The sequence below is a fragment of the Eleutherodactylus coqui genome, chromosome 1 (assembly GCF_035609145.1).
Source record: "Eleutherodactylus coqui strain aEleCoq1 chromosome 1, aEleCoq1.hap1, whole genome shotgun sequence".
NCBI lineage: Eukaryota > Metazoa > Chordata > Amphibia > Anura > Eleutherodactylidae > Eleutherodactylus > Eleutherodactylus coqui.
This window is the reverse complement of record NC_089837.1, coordinates 489,407,687-489,428,977: the sequence shown is the minus strand read 5'-3', so window position 1 is coordinate 489,428,977 and position 21,291 is coordinate 489,407,687. Positions and strand designations below refer to the sequence as shown.

The following is a 21,291-nucleotide window of genomic DNA, read 5'->3' as shown; positions in this document are numbered from 1 at the left end:
TTTTTGACTACACCCAATATTTATATAAATGGTGTAGTAACTCATCCTATGGGGGATTGTCAGTTACTCCCATCATTAATCTCACCACAAACCGCCTACACCCTGCGCAGACACCATTCAGACGAATGAAGCCAATTTGTAATTGCAGAATTTTATAAAACTGAGCTACCCAGAGACCTATCCCAATTGTCTTCATTAACCTCCCTCCCCTCACTGACTACTATAAGGCCTCCCTCACACAGGGCATTTGCAGAAACGCAGCGTTTTTCAATGCTGCGTTACTGCAGATTCCGCCCCGTTTCAGCAGCGCTGGCATACTTTATGCCAGCGTTTTGGCTGCGTTTTCAGCTCGGCTGAAAACGCAGCCAAGGATGCTAAAAAGAAAAAAAAAAACAACTCACCTAGCCACTGCAGTCCAGGTTGCGGCCGCTGGTCTCTGCCGCTGATTCGGGCTTCCTCTGCACTCACAAGTCTATTGCCGTAGGCCAGGTTTGAGAACCCCGCCTCTAGCAATAGAGTGCTGTGATTGGTTGTCGGCGCTTGCTCAATGCCCAATCACAGCTCTTCATTGACTGTCTCAGCCAATCAGAGCTTGCCGGCGCTGATTGGCTGAGACAGTCAATGAAGGGCTGTGATTGGACATCGAGCGCACCGATAACCAATCACAGCACTCTATTGCTGGAGGCGGGGTTCTCAAACCTGGCCTACGGCAATAGACTTGGGAGTATTGGAGAAGCCCGGATCAGCGGCAGAGACCAGCAGCCGCGACCCGGACCACAGCGGCTAGGTGAGTATTACTTTCTTTTTTTTTTTTCTCTACCTAGCTGGGACTGATTTTCGGGGTAGGGCTTCTATTGCAGGCCCTCACCCCGAAAATCGGCGAGCGGTTAACGCTGCCAAAAACGCGCCACCATGTTTTGCTGCGTTTTCAGCCCTGTGTGAGCAGCTCCATTGAAATGAATGGGAGTGTTGTACAGCGTTTAGCGCTGGTCTGAAAAGGCAGCGCTAAACTCTGTATAAAACGCCCTGTGTGCGGGAGGCCTAAGGGCGGCTTCACATGGCTGTTTGTGAATTGCTCTATGGGATATTAGATGCACCAACATAGAGCATGCTGAGTTTGTGTTTCTCATGCACGGAATGCATGTGCGAAAACGAAAATGAACCCATTGAAATACATCCATGGGAAGCCACCCTAATAACCACCTGAAAGTGTAGAACCGTCCTTCTATATTGCTAGGCGGACATGGTGTCTTGTGGAGATGAATTAGTGTGCCGGTCTGTAATGTCTTTACTGTTATTGTTTCTGTACAGGAGTGGGATGTCTTCACCGGGGTCATCATCGGGGACATGTTCAAGAAAGCTGTAAGTAAATGTTTTTAGTCTAAGGCCGCTTGCAGACGGGCGGAAATTCTGCGGCGGGATTCCCCGCAGAATTTCCGCCCGTACACGTCTGCATAGGATTGCATTACAATACGCAATCCTATGCAGATGGCCGCGGTTTGTCTGCGCAAAATCACACACAGAAAACAAACCGTGGCAGCCGGCACATGAAAGAGCCGGAGCGGGTGAGTTCCGCGCTGCTCTCTGTAGGCGCTCAGGTCCCGCTGCGAGAATTCTCGCAGCCGGATCCGACCCGGCCGTCTGCAGGCGGCCTAAAAAAAGTGCATGCATTTATTATATGCATCAGTATGTGTATGTAGCATCCTAGTCAAGTGAGGAGAACTCTGCACCCCTGACTTCGGAGGATTTGGGTATTTCGATATCCTTTGCTTTTTGTTCAAAGCTGCAGGAAAATTGAGCTTCAAAAATTCTTGTTCCACCAATTATCTGTTCTCTGGGCTTGGCCGTTATAACCATGGGTATCCAATGAAAAACCTGCATAGCAAGATATGAATTTTTTATTATATTCTGTTTTTTTGTTATTACAATTCCTTTACAATGCTTTTCCTTGAGATGAGAACCATTATAGGGGTTCCCTGGGATAGAGCTGTCCACATTGCCGCGGGCCGTTTTGGTACTGTGGGCAAAGCTGCCATTGAATTCAATGTGAGCTGTACCTGTAGTATCAAACCGGTCTTCTGGGGCATTGACAGTACTACCTAATTCCAGTGTATTTCATACTGATATCGGCCCAGGGATCAGCTGATTGGCAGGGATCCCAAATAGCGGACCCCCACTGATCAACTATTGATGACCTATCTTGAGCTTAAGTCATCACTACTAAAAGTGCTGGACAACCCCTTTTACCCTTTAGCGGCCAATTATAGAAGGGTAGAGTTGTAAGGAACCTCCAGGGTCATCGGGTCCAACCCCCTGCTCAGTGCAGGATTCACTAAATCATCCCAGACAGATGTCTGTCCAGCCTTTGAACACTTCTATTGAAGGAGAACTCGCCACCTCCTGTGGTAACCTGTTCCATTCATGGATCACCCTCACAGGCCAAGCTCATTTTCATGTTTTTTGTATGCCTGTAATTTCTTCCAACATATTTTTATTTCTTGATACCTTTTTGCTTATCATTTCGGAGGTGTATATGAGTTAGTCCATATACATATATTCTGAAGCGGTACACAAAGGAAACAGAAGAGAAGGGAATCTTCTCCTGATGATCTGGCATTACTGATACAGGCTTCTGTTGCTAGTTGAATGTGTACGGATTAGAGATGAGCGAGCATACTCACTAAGGGCAATTGCTCGATCGAGCATTGTCCTTAGCGAGTACCTGCCTACTCGGGAGCAAAGATTCGGCTGCCGGCGGGGAGAGCAGGGAGGAACAGAGGGGAGCTCTCTCTCTCCCTCTCTCCCTCCCGCTTCCCCCTGCCCATGGCCGCAACTCACCTGTCACCCGCGCCAGCAGCCGAACCTTCTCTGCCGAGCGGGCAGGTACTCACTAAGGGCAATGCTCGATCGAGCAATTGTCCTTAGCGAGTATGCTCGCTCATCTCTAGTACGGATCCTTCTGAGGCATTATGCCAGCCGACGTTGAGAGTTGCCTTCGCGTACAGTGATATAGATTATACAGTCAGGAGGATGAGCTGTGATCTCCTCTATTACAGCTGTGTGATGAAGGCATTAATTCTATGCTGAAATATGTTGCCCATTAAAGTCTGCTCCTTTTTTATCAATCTTTTTGCTGCAGATATTGCTCTGTTCAGCAAGCCAATGGTTCCTCCTTGTATTTCCTATAATGTGGTAACAAACATTCATAGCCTGACAGATATTAGTTTAATAATTGTTAGCCCTGTAAATTAAAGATCACATATGGGCAGCAGTTCACTTCTTCATCAGGTGAAGAGTCTGAGAACACTTAGGTCCACTGGGGATCTTCTAGCACTTCAGAGGCGCGGTCTGACCCTACAGATCATTGGCTCACTGTATCTTAGACATATGAGCCTCGTGTGGCACAGAATGTTAAGCAAAAAATCAGTCCTAAATGCTCTGGCTCACGACTTGAAGGTTGCAGTGGTTCAATCCCTGCATGGTTTAGGTAGCCGGCTCAAGGTTGACTCAGCCTTCCATCCTTCCGAGGTCGGTAAAACGAGTACTCAACTTGCTGGGGGGTAAAAAGGTGACTCGGGAGGTCAATGGCAAACCACCCAAAAAAAAAAGTCTGCCAAGAAAACGTCAATGTCAATGTGACGTCGCCCTAGGAGTCAGTCATGACTTGCACCAGGGAACTTTACCTACCCAAGCTATATATCCACATTTTTCCTTATCCTCTCTCCCTATTGCCACATCATTGTATTCATGAGTGATCTAACCAAAAAAGCTTAATGCCTTCATCGAGATCCCGTGTACTAGAGGGACCCTGGGACCATGCATTTACACATTACAGTAAAAGGAAGCAATTTTGCAACAGTGACCTTCCACTTTCAGGACAAAAGCTTGTCCCTGGGCCGGAGGGTAGATTTGGTTTATAACCCATATTTGATTTTCTCACCCAAAGCTCACTGTCACTACTTCTCGTTTCCGCATCTGGGTAGGCTGCCACGATCTTTAGGACTACCAATACACTATACCTGCATGTGATCAGCACTGGCCAATCACAGAGCAGTGCATAGAGTAGTTAGAAATAATGATGGCCATCTTGGCCACTGGAAAACAGGACCAAGAACTGGCAGATTGGAGGAACGGCTGAGAAGTTCAAGTACAATTAATATACCTCCGGTCCCAGGACAGAATTTTCTTTTTTTTTTTCAAGCTATAGATTTTTTTTTTTTTAAATGTCCTCTTGCTTTGTTTCTATAGCTCCTGCGTAGATTAAGGCCCAATATCCACGGGCAGGTTTGATTATGCGGGATTCCCTTATCAAGTCGCCTGTAGAAAAGCATGGGCGTCCGCAAATGGAATAAAAGCATGCGGATTTAATTTGCGCACCATGCCTTATTTTACTGCGGATCCCGCAGGGTTGGCTTCCATTGATGTCAAGAGAAGCCGTCCGATCCGCGTCGCACCTGCAGCTTACACTGTGAATCTGCCATGGATCTGCGGGAAAACAGGAGATTTAAAAGAAAAAAAAAAAACAACCTGTACTGTGCATAACCGACAGCAAGCCAAGAGGACCATGCGCAGTACAGCGAACCTGGAAGTGGAGGGTGGAGGATCCACATGGACATCCCTGTGTGCCATGGACATGAGGCCTAAAGATCTCAAATCCTGTATAGTGTAATCTTCCAACTTCACCTTTCTTCCTTCTGCCCCATTCTTCACTCCAACATTTATTTAGTAGGTTGTCCAGAAGTATAGAACTGATAGAAAGGAATATCCCTGCAGAATCAGACTTGCACAGGGTTTATGTCCATATCAGTGGATGTAGATCCTCTGCGCTACACCCTGGTTTGACTTTCGATCAAATCTGGTCTTCACCCTTTTACCCCATCAGTCAGGATCTGGGCCTCGCTGTGCTGTTCCCAGGCTGTTACACTGGAATTGATCCTAGTTATGTGGCTGCTGACACGATGTGCCGTACCTGAGTGTGCAAACAGCGGCGCAGTCGGAGACTTGAGATAGCCCGCGGATACTTCAGCATGAGAGACACTCCAGAGGTCCGTGCACACAGAGCAGGTTCAGCTCGATATAAAGGCCAGGAGTCGGGGAAGATAGGAAAATGATCAATATAGCAAGATGAGATCAGGAGGGGAGAATACAGAGTAGTCTGGTCAGAAACCAGGAATTGGCAAAACGGATAACGCCTTCAGCTGAGCAAAGAGACCAAAAGCTTACGGGGAAGGTACTTGATATAGCCAGAGATGCTTCGTGATTGGAGGAGGACAGATTTCAGGTCATGCACTGGCCTTCTGACTGTGGGCATATGTGCTTGCAGCTCTTTGGTCCGCATATATGCCCACTAACAGGACGAGCTGAAATACCAAAGCCATCAGCAGGAACAGGTGAGGCAACATGGTGACCACAACTTGTTTGTTGTCCGTGGAGGCACATAGGTCTGCATAGGAGCTGTAGAAACAAAACCGTGCGATATTTGTAATCAACACCTATTGTATGCTTGCTTCACCGTATAGGCATTGTAAATGATGAAACTTGTTTGCTTCGGGTCACACAGCCTACATCTCACCTTTTGTTTTTGCATTTGAAGGATTCGCAGAAGAGCCTCCGCGATCAGATCCCATCCTGGATCGAGCAGGAGCGGGCATGGGCCGTGGCTTTGTTAAAGGTATTTTTTTAATCTGCACCCGATATTAAAACATGAGACCAGTCCCGAGTGCCCCCAATGAGCGCTGCCTACCGCCGGCCGAGATATCCGGGCGAAGAAAGGAAATATTCTGCTTCTTCGCCTTCCCTATAATTATCCTCCGCAGAGCGGTTCACACGCCTGCCACCGCGGTCAAGTGACTTTTTATTCCTTTTCGCTCTTATCACATCCCTCATACTCCCTGTCGGAAAGAATTTATTGCTTAATTAAAATCAATGTGTGTTTAAAATATGTCTCCAGCCACTTAAACGCGAACCGCGTGTTTCATCTCGCAGGCCTCTCTGCCGCCTCTTTATCAGAGCCTGAATCTGGAAGATTCAAATCTGTGGAGTCATTTCTCAAAGAGCTCGATGTGTGAGCAAGAATTCCCAGCCGCCGCTGCCAAGAAGCTGTCCGCGTTTCAACAGGTAATTTGTTATCAGGGCTAATTGACTTAATAAACCATCAAGTATCTTAATAAACTGACAGGAGCGTTAATTGGAGGTACCGCCGGTTGTTAGCGGACGCCACAATAGCGGGTTGGGGTTTATCTAGCAGAATGTATTTATACTTGAATATGTGTTACTTTGTAGCCCCGCCGGCATCCGTCAGGATTGTTTAACCCCTTGAGGATACTTTTCAAAAGACATAACTTTTTTTTTAGTTTTCCATTGAACTTGCTGTATGAGGGCTTGTTTTTTATGGGGGGGGGGGGGGTACATATAATGTAATGTATAAATTGCTTATTGCATTTTCTGAGGGGTTGATGGGAAAAAAAACACTAATTTCACTATTGCTTATTGGGGTTTGTGCTTACAGCGTTCTTCTTTATTTTGCGGGACGTTACAAAGGATTTTCTCTACTTTTCCACAATACAAACACTTTAGAGTTTAGTCATATGAGTGATTTATGTTTTTTTCATGTCCATGGTGCAGTAATTCCTGTTTTTAGGTTTTGCCTTCACAGCACTCGCCACGTCCAGTAAAGGACATAACTTTTCTCTGTGGGTTGTCCTGATTACAAAGATACAACATTTATATATATTTTTTTGTTTTTCCAGTTTTGCACAGTAAATGACTTTTTCTTTTTAAACTGTTTATTTTTGGCGTTGCTGCATTCAGTGTTCAGCATGCTGGATAAAGAAATCGTTCATCTTAATTTTTGTACCATTCATTTTATCATTGCAAAAACAAAGGACTAAACCACAAAAAAGGAGTCGTTTTGTTTTCTGCCTGGATTTTTTCCCCATCTTTTAAAAAAAATTTTCTCATGCGATCCTCTAATCACTCATGCACAGTACACTGCAATACTTCTGTATTGCAGAATATTATTTGGTATTGTACATTTAACCCCTTGAGTGGCACGCCCGGAAATTTTCCGGGACGAGCTCCACTGCTCATAGCAACATAGCCCGGAAGATTTCCGGGCTATGTATCACTATGGGAGCTGCAGAGCACAATGCCACAAGCTGTGACAGTGTGCTCTGCCTGCACAGACCCACACAGAGCAGTGCAAGGGCTTTGAAAAACCAGCAGAAGATATTGCCGGCATATCGGCAATGTCCTGCTTTGTTTACAGGTTGCCATAGAGACCATCGGCTTGTCAGAAGCAAGCCGATGGTCTCTGTGGCAGGGAGAGCTGGTTGTTAGCTGTCAGAGGACAGCTAGGTACCAGCTCTTACAGCAGAGATCAGAGAAAACCTCCGATCTCTGCTGTGTTAACCCTTTACATGCTGCAGTCTATGTGACTGCAGCATGTAAAGGGTTGTCACTGCAGCATGTAAAGGGCTGTCACCATCGGACCCCCGGAATGTGATCAGGGGTCCTGATGGGTCCCTGTGGAAGTTCCCTAAAGGGACAAAAAAAAAAAATTTTAAAAAAAGAAGTAAAAAAATTATTAAAAAAAATAAAAAAAACACTTGTCTCCCTTTACTTTGTAAAAAATCAAAAATATAATCACACATGTGGTATCCATGCGTTGTAATGACCCAGAGAAGGAAGTTAATACATTATTTAACCCCTTAATGACATGGCCCCTTTTTTTCTTTTTTCCCCATTTCTTTTTTTCCTCCCCCTTGTTTAAAAAATCACAACTTGTCCCGCAAAAAACAAGCCCTTATATGGCCATGTCAATGGAAAAATGAAAAAGTTATGGCTCTTGAGACGCAACTGCAAAACTAGTTGAAATTCAATGATTAGACCATTTTAAAAAACCTGCCCTGGTGGGCACGACAGGGTGGTAGGAAACCCGCCACTCAAGGGGTTAATAGGCTTGGTGGGTCCAAAGAACCTTGTTTCGCCTCTGGCAGTATGGGGTGACAAAGGGACCTGTTAAACACTTGGATGCTCACAGTCAGCATCTAAGGGATAAGATAACTGGATCGGGCCCACCCAATCACTGCACTGTAATAGGGTTCAAGTGCATAGCAGCAGGGATATCCTATTACAAGCTGAGAAGGGGTCTTCACCGAGGTAATTATCATGTAAAATATCGTATTATCGAGCACAAGCTCTCCGTCACTGATTGGGCAGTGATTGCAAGATCAACGGGTTAATTGTATGTCGTCCAATAAATCTTTTATGATCGCCTAAAAAGAATCTTTTGTTGGACAGTATCTCCTTTTATAAAGTAGTTCCCACTAGTCGTTGGCAGACAAGATCGGATTGAATGCTCAATGAAGGAAAACAAGCAATCGATATTCCGATAAGGCATGCGATTATTGTTACATACATGTGGAAATGAATTGTCTTTCGAATGTTGACGACTCAACTTACTAATTGATGGTCACGGTCATGTTTAAGTCCCACAAAGCCCCTTTTATCTGTGTGGTTTTTTTAGATGTGAGAGGGAACTAGAGGAAGTCCAAGGAAACGCAGGGGTGTAGATGTTGTCCTTCATCAGATCTTAACCCTTTGCAATCCAATTTTGGATTCCGGGTTTCCTAGGGGAGCTTTCTCTTTCTGCCATTATACAATGGCGCCGTCTGCTGGCTAGTGCCAGTACTGTGGTATGGGACATGCTGGAGAGGACCCCCACCAACAGAGCGGCCAGTACTATACAGTAAAGCTTCATGTCCACGGGGAAAATCAGGCCCGCTACAGATTCTCCATGGAGAATCCGTAGCGGGTCCCTCCTGCCCCGCGGACATGAGCGCTGAAAAGAAGAATAAACTTACCTCTCGCCCGCTCCAGATCTTCCCTTCGTCGCGGCTTCATCTTCTCTCCGTCGCGGCCGTATCCTCTTTCTTCGGCCCGGCGGATGTGCACGGCATGTCGGTTGCGTGCCGCCTGCATGCGCCGGCCTGAAGAAAAAAGATCCGGCCGCGACGGAGAGAAGATGAAGCCGAGAAGAAGGGAAGATCTGGAGCAGGTGAGTATATTTTGATTTTGGTCTCCCGCGGATCCGGACGGCTTCCATAGGCTTTAATAGAAGCCTGCGGGAGCCGTCCCCGCGGGAGACCCGCACGAAAATGGAGCATGGTCCATTTTTTTTCATGCTCCATTTTAAATAAAATCACTTTTATTGACCATCCGCGGGTATTTATCTACCCGCGGGTGGTCAATGCATCCCTATGGGATGCGTATCCGCGTGCGGGCGATCCGCTTCGGATCCTAAATCATATTTTGCCTGTGGACATGAGGCCTAAGACTATCCTGCCGGACTTCTTCCGACATCGGAGCTGTACAGCCTTCAAGCAGAATGTCTTCAGACGTCAGACAGTGGATTGGAAAGGGTTAAATGATAACGCAGTGCTGTAAGACAGCTGTGCTAACCACTGACTTGCACAGGAGACTGTTGTAGGCATATGCTGTGACCTGTATAGGTGTTGTTTTGGAGAGAGGGGGAGTAGTTAATCACATCTTATACCTATTGTGAATGGTGGATCCTGTGTTATCTACATATACAGGGGTGGGCAAAAATATGGAAACACTGTGCGAAATGCATACCCTAAATTACATGAGATTATAAGTCATATTTCAATAAGACATGTAAAGACCAATTTTTAAGTGGAGGCAATATGACACAGATGCTGCAGGGCAGAAGTGAACATCTGTCCGAGCAACAAGATTCCATTGGTCAGGGGTTTGGGCCACTCAGCTGCTGTTACCAGCCGGCTCCCAAAACCACCCAGAGCAGGGCAAGAGGTGAAGTAAACACAAATTTGGGCATGAAAGCTCTCAAAGGGCAGTGTAGTGATAATCACCCCATGTAAAGGTACCTTAATGGCTCGTACCCACGTGCGTTTTTGTAAAGCTGCGATATTGCTGCGTTTTTTTAACGCGAATGTCAATGGGACTTTCTAATGTTAAAAACGCATCGCAAGTTTGTGCGATTTTTGTGCGATGCGTTTTTAACATTAGTAAGTCCCATGCTCCCCTTTCCCCGCACATGCACAGTGGAAATGAAAAAGAAAATCTCCAGCTTTCCCGCGGATCCACGGCACGCCGCCAGTGATAGTTGCGGGTATGCCGAGAATTGGACGGCTTCCATTGACTTGAATGGAAGCCCTCACTGCGGGACCCGCAGCAAAATGGAGCATGCTGCGATTGGTTTTCCCGGCCAGAAGGTGCGCAAAACAAATCTGCAGGCTTTAATTAAGCTGCGGGTGCCCATGATTGTCTATGGGTGGCTTGAACTGCGGATCATCCACGCAGGTGCCCCACACAGATTCCAGAATTCCAACCCGCCCGTGGACACGAGCCCTTAATGTGTGACATGAATACAGAAACCATCCATTATATGAAAGCAATTGTTTAGTTTACAAAACACATTTTCAAACCCTGCAATAGTGAGTTTAGAACAGGTAGAGGCGCCGCATTCATAGACTGCTTCACTTAGCGGCTACAAAGATAATAATAATAATCTTTATTTGTATGGCGCCAACTTATTCCGCAGCGCTTTCAGGCATGGATAAATGCAAAACAATACAACAATTACAATATAAGGTACATTGGGTTAGACACAAATGGGTTGGGGGTGGTACAGGAGGTGCAGGGGGTGGGGAACACAGGCAATAGGACATTTCATGTACAGATCATTTATTAGAAGGCAAACAGGGTGGGGCACCATAGGGAGGGGCGAGGGACTAGGTCAGGAGATTTGGTATGCTTCCCTGAAGAGGTGCGTTTTTAAGGCACGTCTGAAATTTCGTGCATCGGGAATTGTCCGGATGCCTTGGGGTAGAGCGTTCCAGAGGATGGGTGCTGCTCTGGTGAAGTCCTGTAGGCGAGCATGAGAGGTTCGTATTACAGGGGCGTTTAGTCTGAGGGTGTTAGCCGATCGGAGTGAGCGGGCTGGGTGGTGTACTGACAGTAGGGAGGCGATGTATGGTGGCGCAGCACCATGCAGAGCTTTGAGCGTCTCTCCCAGAACCCCTGCGGATCGGACAGACTCTACACTGATCTCCATGTGCACCTTGTAAAGCTTCCTTCTCTCTCTCCACCGGTTACTGGCTGAATGCTATTCCTGCTCCATCTGTACGATATACCGGGACAGTCTTAACCCTTTAATGAGCAACAATTTTTGGAATATTTCTTTTCACTTTTTAAAAGCCATTTCTGCCGTATTTGTTAATGGTAGTATTTAATGTACCATATAATGTATTGCAAAACACCACCGTATTATATGGTGCGATGAAATGAAAAAAAATAAAACCAATTGCGCTATTGCTTTTTGTGTTTTGTTTTTATGGCGTTCACATTGCAGCAAAAATGACACAACTTTATTCTGCAGGTCAGTACAAATGGGGCGATACGAAATTGATGCAGCTTTTATAGTTTTACTACTTTTACAAAATGAACCTTTTTTTTTTTCTTTTTAAATTGCTTTCTGTCACCTTCTTCTGCAACCCGTAACTTTTTTATTTTTCCCTCGATGGGGCTGTGTGAAGGCTTTGCTTTTTACGGGGCAACCTGTAGTATTTCTGTTACAAGTTTGAAGTACACACAACTTTTTGATTATTTTTCAGTTAATTTTTTAGCAGTCACGGTACCCCAAAAAATGCAATTCTGTGATTATTTATTTTTCTTATTATGTCTATTGTGTTTGATAACTATGCACTTTTATGGACGCAGCAATACTAATTCTGTTGATTATTTATTATTTTTTTTTATATGATGGGAAAAGGGTTTTTTGAATATTTTTTACTGTGCTTTTAAACTTATTTTTATGTTTAGTTCCCATAGGGAACGTGAACTTGATCATGATGACTTGATCGCTTGTAAAGTATACTACAATATTGCTGTATTGCAGTATGTTATGCATTTCAACATTAGGGTGGCTTCACACGACCGTGTTTTTGTGCGTACATAGGTGCACACTAGAGATGAGCGAGCATACTCGCTAAGGACAATTACTCGATAGAGCATCGTCCTTAGTGAGTACCTGCCCGCTTGGAAGAAAAGGTTCGGCTGCGGGTGAGAGGTGAGTTGCGGCAGTGAGCAGGGGGCGAGGGAGGGAGAGAGAGATCTCCCCTCTGTTACTCCCCGCTCTGCCCTGCCACTCCCCGCCCGCCGCCGGCAGCCGAACCTTTTCTTCCGAGCGGGCAGGTACTCGCTAAGGGCAATGCTCGATCGAGTAATTGCCCTTAGCAAGTATGCTTGCTCATCTCTTGTGCACACCCATGTACATGCAAAAACACACGTGAATGCAGGTCCGTGCATTGCCTTCAATGGAGCCACGGCTGCTGCCGGCGGCTCCATTAAGGGCAATGGTATTCCGGCACCCCTGAATTATTTTTCAGGGAAGAGCTTTACAAATAAGCCTTTCCTGGAAAGAAACAAGAATTTTAGTGTAAAAAATAAAATACTTACATGCCCGCTGCTGCTGCTGTGTCCCCACGGGGATGAAGAACACATCTGCCGCATGAATTCATGAATGGGCGAGTGTTGCCTCTGGTTGGCTGAGCACAAGGACCAATCAGAGGCAGCTCTTAGCTGTCATTCAATAGCTGAGAGCTGCCTCTGATTGGTCACAGTGTTCAGCCAATCAGAGGCAGCCCATTCAGCATGCGGGGATTTAAATCCCCGCCTGCTGAATACTCCTCAGATCAGTGCAGGAGAAGAGCAGACTGGACGCGGCTGAGCTCCGGCAGCTGAAGAAGGGTGAGTTTTTTTTTTAAATTTCTTTCACCATTTATTCTTGTTTTTCAGGGAAGGGCTTATATTTAAAGCCCTTCCCTGAAAAACAATTACAGGATGCCGGCAACTGGATCCCCTACCACAGCTGTCATCTGTGACAGCTGTGGTAGGGAAATCTTTATTCCCTGCAGGGATGAAGAATTCCTCTGCTGCATCTGTCACAGATGTGGCAGGTGCAGCAGAATTTTTTTCCTCGTGGGGATGAAGGAAACATCTGCTGCATGCGGCAGATGTGTTCTTCATCCCCGCGGGGACACGGCACCGACGGACAGGTACGTTGTTTGTGTTTTTGGTTTTTTTTTGTTTTTTACACTAAAATTCTGTTTTTTCAGGGAAGAGCTTATATGTAAAGCTCTTCCCTGAAAAACAATTCAGGGGGGCCGGCAGACCATTGTCTTCAATAGAGCCGCTGGCAGCAGCCGCGGCTCCGTTAAAGACAATGTGTGCATTCCCTATGGTGCATGCATGTCCTATCTTTACAGGCACGCACCTGTAAAACACGGACATGTGGACACACCATAGGGAATGCATTGTTTCTAATAGAAGCGTGTTTTTAGGCGTGCGTATGCATGCACAAAAACACGCTCGTGTGAACCACCCTTAGTCTATTAAGCCCTGCCAGAGACGGGGCTTAATGGACTACATTACATGGCAGACCTGGGAGCTTTTTTCTAGGCTCTGGGTTTCCATTTGATCACATCGGCACTCTGTGATCATGTTGCAAGAGGGGTTGATGTGGCACCAACTCTGGCTAGCTGCTTAGTTGACTGTGGCTAAACGGATGTTATTGGAGCTAGTGACGTGGAACCTTCCTTTGCGGAACCACGGCTTACTCAATTTGGAATGTTTACACCCCTCCATATTAATTCTGAATTGATAATGCGCATAAGAAGTTTTCACACTGACACGAGGTTCAGCATGCATAGCTTCCTCAATTCTAACTTTAATGATCGGCGTGTAGCCTATTTTAAGAGTTTAACACATCCGCCCATCTGGGCAGGTCAAAGATTACATAGATACAACGTATTGTTTAATTATTGGATAAGCATCTTGCAATTCTTCCATCCTCCGGTCATCTGTGATTGGCCATCAGGTGGTGGATGAAATGAGTGGGTTGTCTTGGAGCCACGTGTGGTTCCTTCGATATGATTGGATGTTACATCATGAGTTAATAATAGCATAGACCTCCCATGTTATTCGCGTCTGTTTCCAGTAAAGTCGCTGGGGAAATTTTCGCGGTAACTTGAAAGCGGAAGCTTGTCTCAGATTCGGTTCATTGTCTACTTCCTAGTTCCTTTAATCACCCATGCAACCGGACAAACAGATATATTTATATCTTGGTTGCGTGCTAAATTCCATCCAGCAGAGTTTATAAAACAGATATTTCATTAAGCAGAAGTACCTATTGCATAACTTGTAGCAAGACAGAAAGCAAATATGTATACAGAATGTTAAATTGACAACTGTCTACTGCCAAGGCCCACCGATCCATATAGATATATACTGGGCTTCCACCACAGACCCCCCTTGAAACTATCTGTTTCACTAAACTCGCCCTGCTCCGTCCCACCCCCACCGCTGACCCTAGACTCGCATTGTGTTGTACACTGGAGCTATTGCTGCCATGGGGGTATAGGATGGTTCGACATCATCGTATTCTGGATCCATGATGACGACGTTTGCGCTGACAGTGGGCTTTTTGTTGGACATCGTAGTGAGACAGGTGGACCAGGTAGTCATCAGGGTCGGAATACACTGTATGCAACAACAAACAGAAATTAGGATGACTATAAAGGTGACAAATATAATCAGGTTAGGAGAGGTGCGACTTTCACTATTCCAGGTAAACACTGCATAACTTGTATAGAACCCCGCCTTCTTGACGTTACCTCGATTCATCAACAAGAGTGCAAAATCAGAACTATCTAATTACTGATCAATATGACTGAACCCCTGTCTCATTAGTAAGTGCATGATCATATATATTAGTCTGGAAGGAAAGAGCTACCAGGTGATTATTCCCACTTCCCTTTTCCAGAGGCGGCAAGGTAACAGGACCAGGGGTGTTGTAACATCGGCATGTTGCGTGGACATAAGCAGAGTGCACTGCAGATAAAATAAAGCAAAATCTTAGCGAAAACCTATCACAGTGTTCTAAATACACAATGTTTTAAAACTTATTTTTCTATATTTTTCCCTTCTCCTGTTAGGTACCTAACCGAGGAAAACAGACTAAGGTTAGCTCTTTTTAGTTAGTGCGGTCAGCTTCTTAATGGCAACTGCGTTTTTACCTGCGGGTCACGTTTTGTCTGGAATGTAGGTACAAGTTTCCCCTATCTTACAGACACTCCCTTTTTTGGCTAAAATCGTACCTAGTGCCATTCTATTTTGAAAAGTCATAGTCGAGGTAGGTCCTATTGGTCGACTAGTCCCTATAAGGCGTCTCTAGTATAATTTATAAACCGCTGTTAATTATAATAAACATAATTAATCCAGTCAATATTTGTTTACCCTAATGATCGGGAAAATGGACTCGAATCTAGTTTTAACTTGGTCTCTAATTTTTAAAACTTGTCAGGTACCCCCCTTGGCTATCCTATGATGTCAATGTATACGTGTAGATCAAAACTATCACCAGGAGCCTCTCCTCTCACTCTAATGTGCTGTACTAGAAGTACATACTAGTATTGTGCACAGGTACGCACGGCGTGGGACTCCCTAATCTTCACCCACACCATTGTCCCTCCTGGAGATAGTCCTAATGGTGAACACGTCCAGGTCGCCTCACCCTTGCGTCAGGGTTTTCCCACTGCCCGTAAGTCCCTACTCCTAAAAGGGGAGGGATCCCTACCTCACCTCAGAAGGAGGCCATGGATTCCCTGGGCTTATTTCCGGGCATCCATACCCTCTATCTGTACGAGTTAACACCCCACAGGGTGTGCCCTCGCCGGAACCTAAGGTCTTCTGCACTTTCCCTAGGCAAATGGGAAGTCCACTGACAGTTCATCTTATGAGACTGAGGCAGGCGCAGTACTGGTACATTTCTCCATTCTTCTGGTAACGTACCTGGTTGGCATTATCGGAACTGGCTCTTCATCTTTTTCAAACAAGGGAAACATTGGTCACATTAAAGGGAGAATACACGTACAGGAAATTACATACCCCACCTCTTTCTGCGAAAATCATATCCACGGCCACTCTATTTTGGAACGCCATGGATGCAGTGGGCCCTAACTGGTTAGCTAACCCTTGCAAAGCATCTCTGGTGTAGTTTACAAACCTCTGCTGGTTGTAAGAGAAATAATTCATCCAATCTACATTATTATTAACAGTGACAAAAGCAAATGAGGAATCAAAACCTGCTTTAACCTGATCTCTAGAATTAAATTAATCTCGCTCCCCCCTTGGCACTCCTATTGCATCTATGTGTACATGTGGATCAAAGTTACCACCTGGAGCGTCAACTTCTCTCTTAGCACGATGCGGTGTTGGATTCTCACCCTCAGTGTAGGCTTCATATTACCATTTGATTGTATTAATTTGTTCTGAAACAGGGGGCTAGTGTACAGTAGTCAAAGGTGTGTGTTAGAGGAATTGTACCACATTATAGCATGTAAAGGATATGCAGGATCATTAGTTTTTTCAGTGCGAAGTGTGGATCCAAGTGGGCTTTCCTTTGAGCTTGACTGCAGTTGGGGTGGTGAACAACATCTGGTAGGGACATTCAAACAGGGTTTCTCTCTTAAACTTTTCCACATAGACCCTGTCACCTGGTTTTAGATTGTGACACTCATCTGTAGGACCTGGGGAAAAGCAGAGACTGCAGAATGCATTACTAACAATTCCTTGGAGAGGCCTATGCCAAAATTAACAAGAAAATCATTCCCCAAATTCAGCTACTGTGGCATGTACCCTCCTGGGAAAAAGAAAAACTAATGAAAGACACTCAATTCAAAATTTACCCATTTTCTCTATTGCCTTTTGTATCTACTTTCCCACTACTCTGTGGCTGGTAGGGTGTGTGAAAAGCCTGAAATATACCCAAAGCAGACATGATGTGTTGCATTATTTCACCTGTGACATTTGTACCTTTGTTTGACTCAATCACTTCTGGTACCCCATATCTGCAGATTACCTCATTCATGAATTTCTGTGTGGTTATCTGCTCATTTACCTTAGTATCAGGGTGGGCCCCCAACCTGAAAAAGACTCGAGCAACAACAAGCACATGTTCATACTCCCCAACAGGTGTGAGCTGAATTTGGTCAAATTGGCAATCTCTGAAATGGGTAGAGTGGTCAAGGCAATTGTTATATGGCCACCTTACTTCTGTCCGGACTCGCATATGGCAAAGATCATGCTAACTGGACAAATGATGCAGCAGCTACAGAGAACCTAGGTGTCACCCATTCTTGTTCAGTGTCGCCGTCATCGCTGCTTTTGATTCTGTGTACCAGTTGGGCCATCATGGGGGACAGGGACCTCTGTAGGCAAGTTCTGTTGATTGTTCGCCATACGCCGTCCTGTTCTGTCGCTCCCGTCTTTTAGCCCATCTGCTTTCTTTCCTCGTTGACTTGTAACTGTAAAGTCCTTGACATATCAAAGTCCAAAGGTTTTATTAAAGTCCAAAGGTTTTATTAAAGTCCAAAGGTTTTATCAAAGTCCAAAGGTTTTATCAAAGTCCAAAGGTTTTATCAAAGTCCAAAGTTTTTATCACTGACTCATGCTGTCAGTATCTATTCTTCTTTCTTCCACGGCTTGAGGGCCGCTGCCTTTGCTGTGTTGTCGGCGAGGGTGTCATCTCTCGCTTCTCCATTGCAGAAATCGGTGTGGATTCTCCATTGCCAGTAGTAGTAGTAGTAGTAGGGTTTCCATGAGACTCTGCACCGCTGCACCATTCTTAATTGGCTGTCCTACTGAGATAACAAGCTGTCTGGCCTTCCATATTGGGCCATAATCATGAGCTATGCCAAATGCATTCCAGGAGTCAGTGTAAAGAGTTGCCGACTTACCTTCTACCACTCCACACGCCTCAGTGAGGGCCTCCGGTTCCACTTCTTGCCCTGAGACATGCGGAGGCAGAGCTTCTGCGTTTAGGACATCTTGTTGTGTGACCTCTGCATATCTGGTTCGGAATCATCAATCCTCACCCTGATACCATCTACAAAAGAAAACTCAAAATATGCATCATTAACAGTGTGTTCTAATAACAGTTTTTGTCAGAATTTTGTTGCACAGCTGATCTGTCATACTCAGATCACCTATGCCTCCCCTCCCCCGTTTGAACCTGAATACCTGATTAAATGAAGAGTGGCCGGATTCAAGGTATTACAACATTGGGAAGAAATATTGGGGGAGGCATGGAAAGGGCACATTGTAGCCGGATCTAATAGGCCAGAGATAAGTGCTTGGGTTGCACTTGCATGAGTATGTTCTGGGTGTCATTTGGGGTGTGGACCACTAGGGGATAGTCCAATACCAACTTAGAAGATTTGTCAGCCATTGCCTGTACTGCTGCCACCGCACAAGCAGATGAGGGAGCTCCTCAAGTCACTGGATCTAACCTCATCTGCTGTGGGCTTGTGCGGAATTTGGCAACGGGTGTAAGTACGGGTATGGCCTGCAGAACTTGGTTAGTCTTTGGAGGCCTCCAGGCCTTACAGCCTTCTGCAAGAGAAATTAACAGTGAAATTGTGGCCGGTTGGCAGTTTTTCCAAAGCATCAGCACACAGCACCTGATCTGCGTGGCTGACCCTTCACCCCTTTTTTTTTTTTTCTAACTAGGGGGATACTGTTTGACCCAGGGGTGTGTATCTGGGTCTCGTATATATTATTATGGTGGGTATACTCAATTTTCCTATGTCTGTCTTGTAGTTGTCCCATAACTTGTCAGGAACCGTGGAAAGCTGAGTTTGAGACAGGAGGAAAAAACAAAAAAAACTTTTTCTTCTGGCTATCTATGATTCTTACCCCCTCCTTGGATAAGAGACGTGTTCTTGCATCATCTAGCTCCACCCCTCTGAATCAGGCTAATCCCTTACTTCCTTATTCCCTCATTCAAGTTTGGCAGTCCTTGTGTACACATCACAACCCAATAAAGATAAAGTCTTATGCATCACACAATTCACATTTTACAAATTACGGGTCAATCTGCCCCGTTCCTCCTGTGGATACCTGGCCTTATCGTTACCTGCTTGTTTCCTATTCCTTGGCTTCTCTACCGTCTCTCTTACTCCCTGTAGTTTATTTATTTATTTATTGTCTGTGAATATACGTTACTTGTGCTGGGACTACAGGGCAAGTAACTTCCTCTTTTTAAGTCTCTCGCTCATGTGACAGCCCAGCGACAGGATTATTAGGGAGAACGGCTAATTTTTACTTTTACAACAGTTTTTGTCCCAGACTTCCGGCGACTGGGCAGATGCAGTCTTAGATGCCGGGCATCTCCATCTGATTGGTAATGTACTGCAATTCTCTCTATTCACTAAACTGGTGTCTTTGGCGTGTATTAATACAGACGCCATTGCAGCCCACCTTCACTTCCTCTTTTCTGACACTTAGGGAAATTCTAACGTCTAATGCATAAATCTTATGTTGTAACCTTACGGTCACAGCGGTGACCACCTAACATTGTATGTGGTTACAATTGAATTGGGGACTAAACACCTATTGGGGACTTGGCAAACATAGACGTATTTTCTTGTGGGCATGGTGGGCTACGCAGTCTGTTACAGTTACAGTTTGTATTCTTAAGAGCCCCCTCAGGATGTGAGTGGCATATAACTTTTTACATTTGTATGACGGATGTATTTGTCTGAAGGATTAGGTTACATAACAAGCCATCCGCAGTAGTTTTAACATCCAACAGTAGTTATTTATTACAGCACAGGAATTGCTCCGCTTCTATTAAGAGTTCCACTTCCTCTTTTTAAATGAAGTTAGCAGCCTCTTTTTTTTCTTTTCCTCCAAACACACTTACGGGCACAAGCCTATACTTCTATGCTATTATTAACGTTTAACAATTCAAAGGCAACACAGTTTAGTAGTCTGTCTTTTACTAGAAGGGATCCAATAATGCAACCTAACCTATAAAGTCCAAACCCACAGCGCGCCGCTGTGTACGGTGCATTATCTTGGCTATACCCAGCCAATGCATTCTCATTGCTAACACTCCCTTCTTACAGTTTAGCAGGACTGATACTAATTCTATATAACAACTCAGCAGGATTAGCTCTACACAACAGACAAGCACACTAACTTTATATAAAGGACAGGTAGGACGGTTTAAACACACAGAAAGATTGCTTGATTAATCAATGATAACTTGACTCTCCACCCCTTCCACACTTTTCTCGAGGGTGTAAGAATTAACCTTGGTACATTGTTTGCTGCCTTTCAATTTCAATCATGGCAGCCAGATTCATGATTATAGAAGTCTCCTCAGACGCCGGACACAGTATGCCCCGCCCTAGAGTCTCTAGCATTTCTGTCGCTACACAGTTTATCAATCTACCCTCAGACGGAGGGATCTACTCGTGGACATTTAAACGATAAACAAATATTTGTGGACACACACAAATAGACAGAGCACCAGTACGGCTGGCTTTAGTCTCACTGCCCCTCGGGATACTGTCTGATAGCTCCCTTCTCCCGGACCCTACAAGCAGGCCTAGCAGGAGCGGAAATCCCATATCAGACTTTTCTCTGGCAGTCTCTCCCTCCCTGGGCCCTCCAAACGGGCCTCAGGACTGCTGAGTCTCTGCGACAGGCCACCTGAACGGCTCCCTCCTCCCTCAGGAGTGGAAACACCCCGTACAGGCCCTCCCGGGGGCAGCTATTGATGTCACCAATTAACTAGTACTCTCAAGACAACAGGCATGTAGACATTCCTTTATATCTTATGACAGGTTCTTATCGAGTGATCGAGACTTATAAATACCTGTCGTTTGGTTCCAAATCGCTTGGCCTTGGCACGGCACATAGGTGAGCCTGAACTTAGCCACACAGGTATAGATAATTAATTTATCTTACCGTGTTCTGAAGATTTTTTATTGGGCCCACCAAGTCCAAGGTCGCATATGTCCGTGTCTCCTGTCCAAGCTCTATGGAACCCATCGATCACTCCCCGTACGGGCCACCAGCTGACGTGGAACCTTCCTTTGCGGAACCACGGCTTACTCAATTTGGAATGTTTACACCCCTCCATATTAATTCTGAATTGATAATGCGCATAAGAAGTTTTCACACTGACACGAGGTTCAGCATGCATAGCTTCCTCAATTCTAACTTTAATGATCGGCGTGTAGCCTATTTTAAGAGTTTAACACATCCGCCCATCTGGGCAGGTCAAAGATTACATAGATACAACGTATTGTTTAATTATTGGATAAGCATCTTGCAATTCTTCCATCCTCCGGTCATCTGTGATTGGCCATCAGGTGGTGGATGAAATGAGTGGGTTGT

At 45.3% G+C, this 21,291-nt stretch overlaps 1 protein-coding gene across 3 annotated transcripts in view; it reads left to right on the top strand.

The window, feature by feature from the left end:
* Positions 1-21,291, top strand: part of DYNC2H1 (dynein cytoplasmic 2 heavy chain 1) — a 413,010-nt gene that overhangs the window by 203,999 nt on the left and 187,720 nt on the right. For all 3 annotated transcript variants that reach the window (XM_066586361.1, XM_066586352.1, XM_066586344.1), the window contains exons 72-74: positions 1,312-1,362; positions 5,594-5,671; positions 5,986-6,117. In XM_066586361.1, the coding sequence (XP_066442458.1) occupies positions 1,312-1,362; positions 5,594-5,671; positions 5,986-6,117 (261 nt within the window). The remainder of the gene's footprint in view (positions 1-1,311; positions 1,363-5,593; positions 5,672-5,985; positions 6,118-21,291) is intronic.